Source organism: Nycticebus coucang, chromosome 22 (genome assembly GCF_027406575.1).
Source record: "Nycticebus coucang isolate mNycCou1 chromosome 22, mNycCou1.pri, whole genome shotgun sequence".
Classification (NCBI taxonomy): Eukaryota; Metazoa; Chordata; class Mammalia; order Primates; family Lorisidae; genus Nycticebus; species Nycticebus coucang.
The window spans coordinates 16,056,071-16,072,676 of record NC_069801.1 but is presented as its reverse complement, the minus strand read 5'-3'; the positions used below and the strand labels follow the sequence as shown (position 1 = coordinate 16,072,676).

The following is a 16,606-nucleotide window of genomic DNA, read 5'->3' as shown; positions in this document are numbered from 1 at the left end:
TTGCAGCCAGCCAGAAACTGGGTTACAGCCCAGCTCTGTCACTCCTAGCTAGGGGACCTTGGCCATGGTGTTTAACCTTCCTCAGTGTCAGCTCCTCCCTCTTGGAATATGGAGCAAACAATACTTCCCTCTGAAGATGATAGAAAAGTCAGGTACTCAGGAGCTGACTCATAGTAGGATTTTTTGTTGTTGTTGTTGTTTAGCAGGCCCAGGCCAGGTTCAAACCCACCAGCCCCAGTGCATGTGGCCGGCACCCTAACCACTAAGCTGTGGGCACCGAGCCAGAACTTTTCCTTTTTAATAATTTTTTTTTCTGATTATGAAAACAGTAACATTTGCTGGTTATAGATGTTCACAGTGGTCCTGCTTCTCAGAAATAACCCACATAAACTTTTACAGGTAATTTTTATTTATTTGTTTGTTTTGTTTAAGACAGAGTCTCATTTTGTCACCTCAATAGAGTACCTTGGCGTCATAGCTAACAGCAACCTCGAACTCTTGGGTTAAGCAATCCTCTTGCCTCTTGCCTCAGCCTCCCAAGTAGTTGCCCATCATAATGCCAGCTATTTTTTTCTTTTTTTTTTGAGGCAGAGTCTCAAGCTGTTGCCCTGGGTAGAGTGTGGTGGCATCATAGCTCACAATAACCTCCAATTCTTGGGCTCAAATGATCTTCTTGCCTCAGTTTTTCTATTTTTAGTAGAGACAGGGTGGTCTCCAACTGGTAAGCTCAGGTGATCCACCTGCCTTGGTCTCCCAAGTGCCAGGATCACACGCAGTGGCTACGTGTTATTTTTAGTTTTTACAAATGAGATTTTGTAAAAACTAAGATTCGTGTGCACAACTCGCTCTATTCACTTAACAGCATGACTCAAACCCCTTTCTCCATAGACCCCCTTTGCCGTTGGCTGCCTACTATTCCATGATTTGGACATTAAGGTGGTTTCTAGATGTTAGCAGTTGCAAACCCAGCTGCAATGGGTATCCTTTATTCTTACATGTTCGCAGATTTGCATATTTCTGGAGAATAAGTATCCAGAAGTGGAGTTTCTGGGCCAAAGAGTATGCACATTTTAACTTTTAATAGGAGTGGCCAATCAGGCCTGTAAAGAGTGATACCAATCGCCATGCCCCCAGCAGATCCGGGAAAGTGCATTTCCTCAAAGTCATGGGAATTCAGCCACTGCCTCTGTCCTGGGCCACGTGGATCCCAGAGTCAAGAGGCATAGATTTCCCAGTGTGGGAGGTCATCTCGTCAAGCCCCCTCCTCCTGTTCCCACATCTCTGGATCTCCCTAGTTATACCTCTGAGAGGCTGACCCTGCTTTTGCTTGACGGGGAGGTCAGTACCTTACATAGCTGGTTTTACTCTTTGGCAGCTTCCCTTGTTTCTGCCCCCTCTCAGCTTTCACCTGGGAGTCCTGCCTCAGTCTTCAGATGCCTGCAGAGTAAGGAAAGAAGAAAGGAAGAGAAAAAGGGAAGACCAGGAGAGGCTCATGGCTAATGTTTATCAAGCACTTTACATATATGATCTCATTTCATCCTTGTGACAACCCTCAAAAGTCAGCACAGTTGTTAGCCCCATTTTATAGATGGGGAGGCTGAGGCTCAGAGAGGTTAAGTAACTTGCCTAAGGATGCACAGCTGAGGAGTCTGAGAGCCCAGAATACCTCTATATTGCCTCTTCAGACAGGAGCCTATAATTTATTGAGCACCTTCTGTATCCTTAGCTCTAAGCTAATTAGATTGTACATATAATGTCTAATGTATTCCATATAACAACCCTGAAAAGTAGATAATTGCTTCCTTATTTTACAGATGAGGAAACTGAAGCTCAGAGAAAAGAAGTGACTTGTAGGTATCTAAGGCCCTCTCCATAGGGAAAGCCCTCCTCCAGGGCTCTGCTTTTAACCATTCTGTGGTAGACTCAGTTTCCAGTTTCCCATCCTCCCAGTCACCCTCTGTGGGATGTCAGAGCTGGGCCTTAGGATCATCTAGCCTGAGACCTGGGGATTGTGGTGACTTAATCCTGCACTTACAACACTTTAGAAGCACAGCCCTTATCCTTCTTTATGCGGATTTCACCTCGGCCTGTGTGGCCACCCTACCCAGAGGGTGTCAAGAGGCAAGGACTTCTGCTCACTGGCCTGGCTTGGAGCTCATGAGGCAGCACACCCAAGCTCTGGTCCCAGCTAAGGCTAGTGCGGAGGAGGAGGGATGAGTTAAACAAGGCCTCTGCGCTGGAGGTTTCAGTTTCTGGGCAGTGAGGCCAGGGGAGCCTCAGGATCAGCTAGAGAACAGTCTGGCCAGTTATCACAGGGGCTCTGCTTTGAGGTGGGAGAGGTCTGGTTCATCCCACTCTCATGCCAATACCCAGCACCATTGTCTGGCCTGGAGCAGCCATCAGGACGTATGTTCTGAATGAATGACTGAGCACAGGAATGAAGGGCAGATGGGGGAGTGTGCAGATGACCAAGTGGGTGGGTGAGTGAAGGAATGCATGGAGCTCCAAGAAGGGAGAGCCCTGGGCCACAGAGGCTGGGGAGGGAAGATCAGGTCAACAAAGGGGGGGACAGATAGTGTAGGCGGTGGTAGTACTGCGTGTGGGCTAAGGGGTGCCGGGAAGGTCACCCTGGCTCACCCTTGCCCTGAGTGGCAGCCCATCTGTGGGAGTCATGTCCTGCACAGATGTGGGCAAGGCGTGCAGCAGCTGGGTTTGAGCTCCGGGTGGAACCTCAGACAAGTCACTGTCCCCGTCTGGGCCTCACTTTTCTCCCTAGTGGAATGAAGATAACGTCACCTGCTTTATATTCCTTGGAAGCGGTAGAGAGTGTCTCTGGTGAAGGCAGTTGGTAAACTGTAGAGCTTTGGGCTGGGTAAGCAGATGTTGTTGTTCCCCAGCAGGAAGAGGCCCTGTGGCTGGGTCATCTCCTCCATAGGGGGGAGGAGTCAGTTCACAGTGAGGTCCCTGGGGAAATGGGATGAGTCAGGCTTTGGGCTGTGGCTTGGGCCACTTGGGCAGGGGAGACATTGGGTAGGCAGCAGGTGGAGGGGAAGCCTGGTCCCAGGTGCTGCACCTGTAGGTGGGGGCCCGTCCCGTGACCTCCTCTTGACTGCCAACTTGTTGTTTGCTCAGGAGGCCACTGCCTGGCTCAGCTCCGGGATCCGGGTATCTTGGCACTGAGCCAGCATGGGGTGAGGGTGAGGGCCCCATGTTCCACCTTCTGCTCACTCCCTCTGCCCGGCTTAGACCTCCATCCTGCTGCTCCCCTGCTCCCAGGGGACCCTACACGCTCTACCGTTTGGTAGCTGTGAGCCTCTGAAACTTACTGCGTCTCTGCTTCCTTATCCCTGAACTGGGTGAAGGCCACAGCAGCCCTGTCTCAGGCTTGTTGTTATAAGGATTAAATGACATCACAGCACCTGCTGGACAAAGAGTCCTCCCTACCACTTTCCCCAACCCCCATCCCCAGGCTCCCTCCAGTCCTAGCCCTTAACCTGGACCTGAGGTTAAAGGTGCCTGGGAGACGGGGGAGAGGGGGAGCCAGGAGTGGCCCATGCCTGGGTTTGGGGAGGAGGGGGCTCTGCCCCCAGGCCTAGCCTTGGAAACCTGCTCACCTGTCTGCCCCGGCCACCTTCCCTAGCACCTTGGCAAGCAAGGGGAGGCAGTGCTGAATGGGCGAGCTCAGAAAACAATGGGCCTCTGCGGTCCCCTAGGAGGGGGCAGTTCCAGAGCAGCCACTTGGCTCTAGTTGCGGGAGATTAGAGCCCCTCATACCCAATGCTCCTGGTGAGAAACAGTCCCCACCCAGAGGAGTCTCTCAGTGGTGGGGGGCCCTGAACAGCTTCCTTCTCACTATGTAGTCTGTGTCCCATCCCCTCACTCCCTACCCTGCATGATCACCAGGAAACCAGGGAGACCCAGGGGACCTGGACCTGGGCTGCCCCTGCTGCCCCTTGGTGAGCAGCACTGGGCTCTCTTGAGCCCCTCTGGGCTGGCCTGTCCTGGGCTGGACCCCACAGGTCCTGGGCTGGCCCACACAGGTCCTTCTCTGTCCTAGGTTCTTGGGTCCCATGAACCCTCCTCTGCCCTCCCACCAACCTGCTCTGTTTCCCCAGCCTGTGTGTGTCGGGCAGGTGTCCTCAGGATGGGCTCCTCCTCCTGCCCTCATTCCTGGCTCTGTCACCTGTCCAGGTCCCCTGCTCTGCTCACAGTTAGTCTTCCTGTGTTGGTAGTTGTGTGTCACCTGCCCTGGCCTCCAGAGCTTCACCTGTTTAAGTTGAATTTTAATGCATAAATGGTTCACTAGGTAGAAAAGGAGGCCAAGGAAGCCCCAGCAGAGGCCCCAGCCCATGCAAAGGTTCAGCAGGGCAGCAGCGTGGCTTGTTTGGAAAGCTGCCTGCAGCCCAGTGAGGCTAGAACAGAGCTAGGGCAAGGTTAGCACAGACGTCTGGGGCAGGACGGGATCAGGGAGGAGGGGAAAGTTGAGGCTGGAGGGAGACCCCCACTTAGGGCAGCTACCTCTGGATGGCCAAAGGGGCAAATCGTGTATCCCTAACAGCCCTGGTGCCCTGAAAGGCTTGGGATCTTCAGGAGCACAGCTGGTAGTGATAACTCTTGCAGAGTCAAGAACCCCATGAGCCCTGGACCGGTGGAAGGCCTGGGGTCTCATCCCTGATCCACCCCATGCTGGGTGACCTCCAGATAGTGGTTTAACCTCTCCAAGCCTCAATATGCCCTTCTGGGAGTTGGGGATCCTAGTGGCTGCCTTATCTCCCCACTCCTGTTCCGGTGAAAGTCCCAGGAGTGAGCAGATAAAGAGGGCTTTTGAAAAGTACAAAGAGCTGCACTCAGGATGGTGCGATTATTATTGTTACCTCTGATGCAGAGATAAGGGTGGGGGGAGGTGCAGTGACAGTTGCCAAGAAACCCTGGAGCTGTCAGCAGCAGCTTCCGGCCTGGCCCATCCCACTCAGGAGCTGGGCCCTTCCCCCCACACCCAGCCTCACCCTTTCCCTAGGAAAGATAGGCGCCCTGAGACAGAGGGAGCTGGGGCCAGTTGGCTGGCTGGCAGCCACACAAGCACAGGGGTTGAAGGTGACCCCAGAGTGTGCCTGGCCCAGACCCCAGGTTGGCTGTGGCTTTCTGTGCACCTGTGGGCAAGTCCCCTCCTTTCTGGCTGCTGCCTTTTCATGTGTCAGAGGAGGCAGTGGGCAGGTGTCCAGGCCAGACAGGGCAGGATTGGAGCTGGACCTGGGAAGACACTTGGCAGTGGCTGCAGGAGCCAGGGGCTATGGTGGAAGGTGGTGGGGGGGGGGGAGTCCAGGTGACAAGTATGAAAGGCTGCGCTGAAGGCAGCAGGGATGTGTGTAGTAGAAGGAACCTTAGGCTGGAGTCAAGCCTCAGCCCTCCGCTTTCACCAGTGTGTGACTTTGGCCTTGTCCCTCAACCTCTCTGAGCCTCAGTTTTCTCCTCTGGAAAAAGGTTGATAAATCTCACCTGGATTTAAAACAAAAGCCACTATAGTGATTGAATGAGACCGTGCCCATGTAAACTGTAGGGTACTGTGGAGATACAAGGCAAAGGGGAAGAGGGGAGAGCTCCCTGTGTCCCCAGCATGCTCTGGGCTCCTCCCAGCTGCTGCACATGTGGCAGGAATGCAAAGCATTTTAAGCTGAGCCAGGCCATAGAGTCAGGAAGAATTTTAGAGATGTGGGGAGGAGGCAGAGACTGGGGGACCCCACATGAATGGAATGGTGGTGACCAGGAAACAAGTGTGGAATAGGTGTGGAGTAGGGAGGGACAGGGAGCTTCAAGTTTATGGAGAGGGAGGAAAAGACCAAGATGGGGGAGGTCTGCAGAGGCCAAGCAGAAGGGGATTGGGGGGTAATGTGGAGATGGGTGAGCAGTGAAGAAGGCTGAAGGAGGCTGTGGATCAGGGAAGGACAGAGGGCTGGGGAGGGAGGTGAGAGGCTGAGCTCATTCATTGCTGAGCTGCTACTGTTTACTAAGAGGCAGTTGGGGGGGGAGGTTTCACTCCTCAGACTTTTCATTTGCTGTGTGTGACCTTCATAGGCTACCTGACCTCTCCCTGTCTTAGTTCCCTCCTTTGCCAAATGAATATGAAATGAGTTTATACAGTAAGGTGGTCTCAGCACTGGCTGCTGTGGCTGTCACTGTTACTTTACAGCTTGACGTGCTGGGTCCCCTTCCCGAGCTGGGGTAGGGAAGGCTCTGTCTGGCTGGGTCTACAGGGTTGGCCACCCAGGTTCTGAAGCTCAGATCGTGGGCTCTGGAGCAATGGGCTCAGTCCAGACACCTGCCCTGCCTCCTTACCTGTGTGGCCCTGGGCTGTCCAGGAGCTTTTTCAGGAACCTTTTTTTTTTTTTTTTTTTTTTTGCAGTTTTTGGCCGGGGCTGGGTTTGAACCTGCCACGTCTGGCATATGGGGCCGGTGCCCTACTGCTTTGAGCCATAGGCACCGCCCAGTACAGGAGCTTTTCTGAGCTTCGGTTTCCTTATTCAGAAGGCAGAGCCTGAGCAGCTGCCTCCTTGGGGAGCTGTGAGGACTGAAGACCATGTAAGGCACAGGATGGGCTGTGGCTTTTGTTCTTTTTTTTTATTTTTTCTTTTTTTGCAGTTTTTGGCCAGGGCTGGGTTTGAACCCGCCACCTCCGGCTTTTATTCTTATTGTCCCTTTTCTACCCTGTCAGGGTTGGGCATGGGAGCATTGGGCCTTGGGCTTCCCATTTCCTCTTCTGTCCCCCTCCTGGAGCCCCTCCCACTACCTACAGTGATGTCATTTATTTATTTATTTGTTTATTTGTTTATTTTTTGCAGTTTTTGGCCGGAGCTGGGCTTGAACCCAACACCTCCGGCATATGGGGCCGCCCCCTGCTCCTTGAGCCACAGGCGCCGCCCGGTAATGCCTTTTTAGATAGAGTTGCTTGGATGAGGGAACGGACTCTGGCCAGCCAGGCGCTGGATAGCTTGAGGGCGCTGGGACAGGGTCCCAGCTGGAAGCCAGAGTGGCCTTGCCATGAGAGGCCTCCCTGGTCCTGTGCCAACTTGAATAATCCTGAGCGAAATGGTCACCCAGACACCCAGAAACTAAGGCTGAGAGAATTTTGGAAGGGGGGTATGTGAGGGAGCGGCCACCAGGCTGACCTGTTGTAGGTACTCTCTAAGCCTGGCCAACCACTGGGCATGATAGGGGCAGATAGAAGGTCACCACTTTACCAGCCTGACCACAGGCAACAGCCAGCACCCAGCAGCCAGGGCCACACCCAGAGAGCATTCCCCACCTTCACAGGTACCCAGTGTCACCGAGCTTCAATCCCAGGACTTCCTGCTCCTGGGCAGCCTCTGCTCTGCGCTCCACTGCACTGTCCTGGCTCAGTCAAGGGCATGCACTTTAAATTCCAGCTCTGTTACCTATTTGCCAGGGGAAGTGGCTGCACCTCTTTGAGCCTCAGTTTTTCCATCTGTAAAGTAACACCAACCTTCCAGCACTGTGGTGACGGTATAATGTGCCTGACTCTGACCAAGGGACATCCCACAGGTGCCTTGGAATTTGCCTGGACCACTTCTATTGGCCTCCACCTACTTCCAGTCTCTCCCTATGTCAGCTCACCTTGCAATCTGCAGGGACCTGCGTTTGGGACATTCTCTTGCCTGCAAACCTTCAGTGCCCTGCTGCCAATCTTCATTCATTCTTTCAGTCGTTCAGCAACTATTTAATGAGACCCTAACGTGGGAAGCCAGAGCGGACCGTGAATGAATAAGTGTTCACTGGCCAGGCACGGTGGCTCACGCCTGTGATCCTGGCACTCTGGGAAGCTGAGCCAGGTAGATTGCTTGAGTTTGGGAGTCCAAGACCAGCCTAAGACCCCTGTCTCTACTAAAAAATAGAAAACTAGCCAGGCCCTGTGGTGGGCACCTATAGTAGTCACAGCTACTTAGGAAGTTGAGGCAAGAGGATCACTTACACTCAAGAGTTTGAGGTTGCTGTGAGCTATGATGATGTAAGGGCACTCTACCCAGAGCAAGAGTGAGACTCTGTCTCAAAAAAAAAAGCGTTCGCTGGTTAAATACCTATGAGCTGCCCCGGTTCTGTGAGAGTTGTTTTTTGTTTGTTTGTTTGTTTTGTTTTTGGCCAGGGCTAGGCTTGAACCTGCCACCTCTGGCATATGGGACCAGCATCCTACTCCTTTGAGCCACAGGCACCACCCCTCTGTGATAGTTTTTTTGGAGACTGAGGCTGAGAGGGGCTGTGTCACTGACTCGAGTTCACCTTGCCAGTCTGTCTAAAAATATCTCCCTCACCCCGAGGCCAGGGGCTTCCAGTGCCACTGCCACCCTATCCATCCTTTGGATCAAGCACCGCCCAGCACAGACCCCTCTTTTATGGCTCCAGGACCCCTGGGAAGTGGCGATGCATCTGGTGCCTGAGCAGGGCTGTGGATGCTTCCTCTGTTCCCTGCTGGAGAAGCTGGGCTGAGGGGAGATAGAAGGGAGGCTCAGAACTTCCTCAGAGTCTCCTTCCTGGGCCATGTTTCTATGTTCCCTTCCCCTCTTGGGGCGTGGCATCCACGGCTCTGCCTGACTGAAGCCTGTCTTAGGCCACCGGGGATCATCTGACTCATCCTCCAGAGACCAGTCTCCTTGATGGGACCCGGGTGAGGGTGCAGACATGACAGGGTAGACCTAGGCTGCCAGGCCTGCTCACCCAGCCCCAACTGCCTGGGTCCCGGGAACCACTGGGCATTTCCTCTCCCTGACCCCAGGTAACTTTGGCAGGTGACAGGAGCTGACTTCACCCTCACCAGACCTGCTTTCTTTCCTCAGGGAGGGGCGTAGGTGTGGGCTGAATTCAGGCTTGGAGTCAGACAGGTGTCATGCGGATGCTAGCTGCTGTTGACCAGCTATGTGACCTCCATGTACATCCGGGTCCTCATTCACAAAGTAGGAACATCTGTGAGAAGTCCATGCCCTCGGGCCTGGCACACAGTAGGACCAATTGTGTCAGTTATTATTATTATTATCATCAACAACAGCAGTAGTTGTGCGGCCTCTCAGCCCTAAGGCTGCTGTTTCCCCAAAGGCTTAGAGAAAGGTGCGGCGGGGTCTGTAAGTGCCAGGGCATCCTGCTTAGTCCAGAAGCTCAGACCTCTATAGCACCCCTCGCTGCTCCTGCCTCAATCTACCCATCTTTAAAATGGGCTGTAGACCTCCTATTAGCTGGAGGCCTCAAGGGGATCTTAGGGAGAGACCCTGTCCAAACTCTGATCTCCTGGGAAGCAGAGCCTGTCAGGCAGCCCTGCTCAGGAAGCCCATCCTTCCCCCCTCCTGGGGAACCCAGGACCTCCTCCTCCATGAAATCTGTCCTCTCTCATGTACCCCAACTCTGAGAGTGAGACTCTTCCAGGGTTCCCAAATCTCCCAACTTGGGCTGTCCCTGACCTGAGATTCTTGTTCTCTTCCAGGAGGAGTGATGGGCAGAACCAGCGCTTCCCTCAGGCACTAGACTTGTCACGAGTGGACTCAGTCCCCTCCTGTACTGCTTTCCCCTACCCTAAGGTAAGTACCCCCTGCCCCGGCACATCCACCAGCCCTGGTTTGCCCTGCACCCAGGGCTGAGATGCCTAAGGGTGACTGCTGGGCAGAGGTAAAACATCCAACAGATGTTTAGTGGGGTTTAGTGCCCGAGGAGATACCCCTCCTGACCTCTTGGTGGGCCTGGTCCAGCCTCAGAGGATGTTGAACCAGAGTCTGCAGACTGTTGCGGGGCAGGAGGGACGTTGTTCCAAACCTAACAGCTGGAAGTAAACGGGCCAAACAGCTCGTCTCAAGGCCATCGAGAGGGTGAAAAGTGCTTGGAGCAGCCCATGCACAGTATCTGGCACAGAGGAGTCAGAGCCCTATACATCAGCCTGTATCTGTTGCTGTTATCATCAAAATCAAGTGTGTGCCCAGTACCTGCTTTGTGCCAAACCTTGCCTGGGTGCCAAGGGGCCAGAAATCAATCTGACACAGACCCTGCCCTCAAGGAGCCATAGTCCAGTTAAGAGATAAACAACTGAACAACTTATGCAGAACATCCAATGCCAGATGTAACTGCTAGTAGTTTTTGAAAGTTATTATGTGCCAGGTGAGCACTTACGCTTTACATGCATTATCCCATTTCATCCTTGAACATGAGAAAATCAAGACTCAGAGGGGCTAAATTACTTGTCCAGAGTCATGCAGGTTGGATGCCTTGGGGCCAGGACCAGATGCAGGCTGTGTGATGCACGGGTAATAAGCCCTCCCTTTTGCAGTACTCATTATAGTTCCTAAAACACATCCACAGACATCATGCCACTCGGTGCTTTCAGCAAACCTTGCTCAGTAAGCATTCTGTAGTTGAGGACCCAGATGCTCATTGCGGTGAAGTGGTCTTCTCAAGGTCACACAGTCAGACAGTAGCAGAGGCAGGATCTACCAGGCTCTTCCCCCAGAGCTCTGGTCTGGGACAAGGGCCAAGTAGGCTGGGAGACCAGACAGACAAGGAATGGTGCCCATGTGTGGGACCACCATCTCCAAGGGAGTCCCAAGTAGGGATGCTGGGGGTGGTAGAAGGGCATTCCAGAGACCCTCTCCTGCTTTCTCTGCCTGGGAAACAGCCTAAGACTTGGCCCTGTGGATCTAGGACTTGGCAGAAAGGGAACGACTCAATGACAGCCCTCACTTGACAGCTGGGTTCATGAATGAAACGCCCAGTCCCTCTCCCCCTAAGTATCCTGGGAGGACGCCTGGGTTCTTACCGAGGGTCATGTGCCCTTGGACCATAGCTCCTGGGCTTCAGTTCTCCCCTGAGAGAATAAGAGTTGGAGCAGCCCATCACCTGGGGTCTTGCCTGCTTGGACAGCTTCCTCAGATCAGTGAGGAGCTGCCTCCCCTTAGGCTTGTTGGCCTCCATCCAGTCTGGTTAGAAGCCTCCATTTGTGCCAACACATCTCAGACAGCAGGCTCCAAACCACCTCTTTCCAACAGCCCACCCCCACCCCAGAATCATCGTCTTCTGACAGAGGAAGAAAACCAGGGTCCAGAGAGATTGAATGGTTTATCTGGGGTCTCCAGCAAGCTAGGAATGGGCTGTGACACATTCTCCATTCCCTCTCCAGTACCCCTAACTCTGTGTATATTATAACATTGATGGAACCAGTCTGAAGGGCAAGTGGCCAATGGGAAAATCTTTGTCCCCTTACCCCAGGCCTCCGTTTCCTCACCTGTAAAATACAGGTGACAATTCCTTCTCTACCCACCTTGCCAGCTTGCACTTAGGCAATGACTATGAAAGTATTTTGGAAGGTAGAAACAAGGAAGCTGAACTTTTATCCGCATCATGACATGCCCCAGGCTGGACAGAACACACACAAGGGACATTCCCTTCTCTTTGGCAGGCCACATTTGTACAGGCATTGAGCTACCCAGGATCCTCCTCTCACAGGAGTTTTTCCACTTAGGAGTTCAGAAATCTACACACGTGTACATACATAGCCTACTCACACCTATATACATACATAGTCACAGACATCAGACACACAGATGCATTCACATGTCTGTAAATGTATTCAGACTTGTACGTGTACACATGCATGAGATATATATGAGCAAACACACAAATACGTATACCCAGGCATTGCCATACACACAAGCACAAGATGCCCACGTACACACAGCCACATCCGGTCTTGGAGCCTTATACACACACATACAGCTGCATGCACATATGTGCACACCTTCCATACCACCTGGCACACAGACATCTCTGGTGATATGAGCAGGTCTCACTTCCCCTGAGGGCAGTGTGGGAATGGATGTTTCTTTGGCTGCATTTCGATGGTACCTGGAAGTGCTCAGGCCTGGAAGTGGCTGCATAAATCAATATTTGCTGCTGTTAATTATTAAAACCAAAGCTACACTGTGTCTGGAACACACATCTCTGGAGTTCCTGCCAGCTTGCTGGGCCCAAAGCTGACCCAGGGCCATGTCCAGGGAAAGGAAGGCACAGTGCTTTCCTTCTAGGAGCCCTTGGCCCCGGGGATGGAGACTGGGAGGCAGCTGCCAGCAGATCTTTTGGGAAGCTGAAGAGAGGTTTGTCACTGAGCCGTGGGCAGTTCTCCCTGTCCAGCATCCAGAGCAGCTAGTGTTGACTTGGCTACTGCTTGGGAAGCATTTGCCATTTTCCAACGTCTGTCTAGCAAGGCCTGTCCCCACTGTATAGTGGCTATATCAAGCGAGGGACACGCTGCAGGGTCATCTGGAAGAGCCTGCAGAGGCCTTGTATTTTACAGATTGGGAAACTGAGGCCTAGGGAGGTGGCAGAGCCCACTCAGCAAGTTGTAGCAAAGCCAGAGCTAGAACCCACATGTCCTGAAGTACACTTGAGTCCTTTCCTCTATACCATGAGCTCTTGGCAGTGTCTCCCAGGCACTGTGGCCAGCTCCTCCAGGGTCTGGGGGAGTTGGGTGTGGGGAAGGGAACAGGTCAGCCACTATCAGGGACCTGAGAGCAGAGTGGAGGGGACCCCGAGACTCCAAAGAGTAGCTCCAGGCTTTCCCCTGGATTCTGCTTCCACCTTTCCTTTTCCTTAGCTGAGCGCTCTTGGGCAAGCTATTTCGCCTCTTGGAATTAGTTTTCTCATCTGTATAAGGGGGATGACATTTGTACCTTGTGAGTTGTGGCAAAATGATGAGACATGTTAAGGGCCTGGCATTAAGTAGGTGCTCAAGAAAAAGCCCTCTGTCTCCAAGGTAACCCCTCCTCTTCCTGCCCGGCCTCACAGCAGGACCCAACCCTGTCCTAGAGGCCCTGAAGCGGGGTATCCAGAGTCTGGGACGACGCCGAAGGTGGAGTGGGGGAAGGGCGTTGAGGGGAGCCGAGGAAGTGCCCCTGGGGAGTCCGACATGCCCAAAGCACTGAGCATTCCGGCCAGAGTGCGCAGGCGCAGTGTCGGAGTTGGGGGGGGTAGGGACAGCGGGCCGGGCCTCCCGGGGGTGGGGCCTCTGCGCCCTCGCCCCGCCCCCGCGCCGCCCGTACCTGGCGCCCCGCCCCCTCGGGCCCGGCTGCCGGGCGAACCCAGTTCAAGCAGCCCCGCCGCCGGGAGCCGGGAACACGGAGCTCGGCGCTGGAGGGCCCGGGCCGGGGCGCGCGCGGGCCGGAGGCGGCCGGGCCAGCTGAAGCGCCGCCCGGGCGGGGGCCGGGGCCGAGCGTGCTCAGGATGGCGCAGCCGCGGCCCCCGGCGCCCCACGGCCGTCCGCGGAGGGGCTCGTTGCCCATTGGGGCCGGCTGGCAGGTGAGGATCCGAGCAAGGGTGTCCTAGCTGCGGGGTTCCCGGGGCTGGGTCTACAAGACTTTTATGGAGCCTGGCAGGCTCTGCCCGAGCCAGGGTGGGTGTACGAGGCTCCGTCATGGTGGGTGTGTTAGCTTTTGGGCTGACACCCGCCGCTGTGGTCACAGGACGCACCTCTGCCCCGGAGTCCCAGACCTCAGGGCTCTTTCTGCAGCTGCTCCTGTGGCGCTGTGTGTCTGGGCTACAGTGGTGCTCTGTGTGTGTGTGTGTTTATGTGTGTGTGGTTGTGTGCTTTCCATCCTTTGGGACCACTTTACCCCTTCCACTGCCCCCTTGGGGGGGGTCGGAATGTTAAGTGTAACTTGGGGGTAGCCCCATCTGGGCCACACCACTCACAGCCTTCGCCATGTGTGAGGTATCTGCGGCTCCTTCAAGGCTGTAGTGTGGGTGTTACTTGTTGCTGTGAGGACACTCCTGGTGACAGTGCCATGTGTCAGTGTTTATGTGATTGTAACTCTAGGTAAGACAGGCTGTTTGATTGTTCCTGGTCACATTTTGTCACCTTGAATGAGATGCCTTGGGGAACATTAATGTGCCCCTTATCAGTGTGACTTGGTGAGACTGTGCCTGTCTGAAGTTGAGTGGCTGACTCAGGCACAGATGCTAAAGTCGATGTTATACAGTGTGTTGGTTGACGGATGTGTTTGTCTACTTGGACTTCAGGTGTGTGTGGTTTCTGCTGTCATCGCCTGTGGAGGTATTGTGTGCGACATAAGTGACCGTGGGTCATGGTCTCCCGTGGACTCCTGTTGTGAATTTTACAGAATGGATCTTACCTCTGTGGGTGGACCTTAGAGGGTACATGGGCATGTTTGTGTTTTGTGACCATTGACAGGGCTGTGTGTGTGTATGTGAGAGAAAGATGATGGTTTTACTCAAGTGGGTGTGAGGGGGATGTGAGGTTCAGGCCTGTGCCCCTCATCCTTGGGAGTTAGCTACTCCCACAGTTGCTGGATGCTTCTTCCTTTTCTCAGAAGAGGGTGTGTGATAGTGACGGGCCAGGGAGGGCTTGGAGCTGGGAGTGGAGCTCTGTGACCTTTCCTGTGTCTGTCAATGCATGCGGTGTCTCTCGGTCTCAGGCAAGAGGGTAGTTTTGTGATGTTAGTGTAGCTTTGTGTACACACCTGCACAGGTGAGGGTTTGCATTCGTGTGTATGTCTCTCTGTACATGAATCTGTGTGCGAGTGGGTGGGCTTGTGTGTCACTCGGGACGCCAACATGTGTGTTTGTGGGTTAGCATAGAGCTCTGAGTATAAAAACCACTATGCATAGACCCAGTAGCACAGACCCCATTGTGTGTGTGCGGGGGTTTTCCTTGGTACCCAAAACATATGCATGGTGCAGTGAAACTGTTTAAATATTGGTGTACAGGCCTCTGTTTGAGCAGGAGGAGGGAGGGGGGGAGAGGAGAGAGTTTCCTGGTGCACAGTCCCATAGCACATGTGTCAGCTGGAGCCACCTAAGCAGAGAGAGCCTTGGAGTAACTGGGGGACACCATCCTGGAGGCTCTGGGGGCTTCCCAGGCCCAGCCCCCAGCCCAGCCAGCCAGCAGGGATGCCGCCTTCCAGGAAGGCTCATAGGGAGCTGGCGCTGGAGAGGCCAGTGCTGCCAAGTGCAGCTGGCAGATGCCAGATTAACTCTGCGTGTGCCCTGCCTGGCCTCAGGAGAGGCTGCTGGGGTGGTGAGAGGGTGCGGGTGGGCTCATGCACAGGTGTCAGGCCAGTGGGCATCGCAGTGTCCTTTTCTGCTGCTTCAGGGCAGGGTGGGCTAAGCAGTGGTCCATGGCCTGAGTCTCACCCTTTTCCAGGGGAAATGGGAAGAACCACAGGCCCTCTTGGGGTTCCTAGCTGGTCTCATCTCTGCAGCTGGGTCATGGAACTCCTGAGTGCCAATCTGCAATAAAGTGGGGAAGATCTGTCTCTTTCCAAGGGCAGCAGCCCTTCAGGGGAGAGGAGTGGATGGAGTGGGCTGGGCTCTGGGCTCCGCTTACTTGTCAGTGGCCCAGCTCTTCGAGTCTTCTGCACAGAGCCCCCCACCATGGTGCCCCACTCCACTCCCTCTTGGTGCTCTGTGCCTCAGTCATCAGCAGAATGAAGGCACCTGGATTGGGTGGAGGCTTCTCTGGGGCTTGGCAGGACCAGCTGGGCCACCCCTAGGACTGACCTTGCTCTCCTCCATCTCTGTTGCAGAACACAGATCTGTTTGAGATGATTGAAAAGATGCAGGTGAGGATGGCTCTATAGCCTTTCTGGGGAGCCACAGAGCCAGATGCAGATTGGGGACCCTGGTTTTATGTCTAGCCCTGCACGCCTGTGAGGACAGGCCAGGAGCCCTCAACAGACCATGCCAAGAGAAGATGGTGGCAGCTTGTTGTCTAGAGTCCTCTGTCTGGGGGTCAGGGTAGAGGATGGAGACTGGACCAGCGCCCCTCTCTGACCTGCGGGCCCATCTTGGCTCCCATCTCTATGTAGGTCCCCAATAGGGCAGGGCTCAGCTCCTCAGCCCACCCCACAGGAGGCCGCACAGGCTCTCCAGAGCTCCCAGGTAGAATGGGAGGAGGGGGCTGTGCTGCAAGTGGAGGAGTCATTAATGAGCCAGTGGCCCTAAAGTGCAGCCTGCCCCTGCCCCCAGCCCTGATTTGCTTTTCACCTGGTGTGCCTTGGGAGATGGGCAAGGGGGGTGGCCAGGGCTGGGAGTGGCTTGAACGAGCCTCAGGAGATCCCCTGCTCTCTCCTCCTGCCTCCTGTTTCTCTGCCTTTCTTCATCTTTCTGTCTCTGCCCCCCCCTTTCACATATCTGTTTAGCTGCTTGCTCCCCTGCCCCCATTCCCAGCAGCACGTGCGTTCCCACCCAGAGCCCCCAGCCCCTCCCTGAGCTGCCTCTATCAGCCCCAGTCACCACCAGGATGAGTCAGGCAGCACCCTGCCCTGGGGGTACTCCCACATCCACAGGGGCGCTGAGGGCTTTCCCCTTCCACTGGGACTGGGGGAGGTAAAGTCTGGGGGGAGGCAACAGTCAGCAGCAGGCATGGAAGGGGTGTAAAAAGGGGACAGGCATGACAGGGAGGGGTATGACCAGTGTTAATTCTCTTGCAGGGAAGCAGGATGGATGAACAGCGATGCTCCTTCCCACCACCCCTCAAAGTAGGTGGGCCTAGCGGTCTGCTTCCCAGCAGGCTCCCTCCCTGGGGCAGGGGAGGGTCTGGGAAGCCCTG

At 54.6% G+C, this 16,606-nt stretch overlaps 1 protein-coding gene across 5 annotated transcripts in view; it reads left to right on the top strand.

Moving 5' to 3' along the window:
• The window catches only part of RAP1GAP (RAP1 GTPase activating protein), a 50,055-nt gene that overhangs the window by 12,288 nt on the left and 21,161 nt on the right, over positions 1-16,606 (top strand). For all 5 annotated transcript variants that reach the window (XR_008376817.1, XM_053575209.1, XM_053575212.1 and 2 more), the window contains exons 3-5: positions 9,482-9,575; positions 15,582-15,617; positions 16,488-16,535. Coding sequence is in view for 4 of the 5 variants with exons in the window: in XM_053575209.1 (XP_053431184.1) it covers positions 9,482-9,575; positions 15,582-15,617; positions 16,488-16,535 (178 nt within the window). In the remaining variant the exon portion in view is untranslated. The remainder of the gene's footprint in view (positions 1-9,481; positions 9,576-15,581; positions 15,618-16,487; positions 16,536-16,606) is intronic.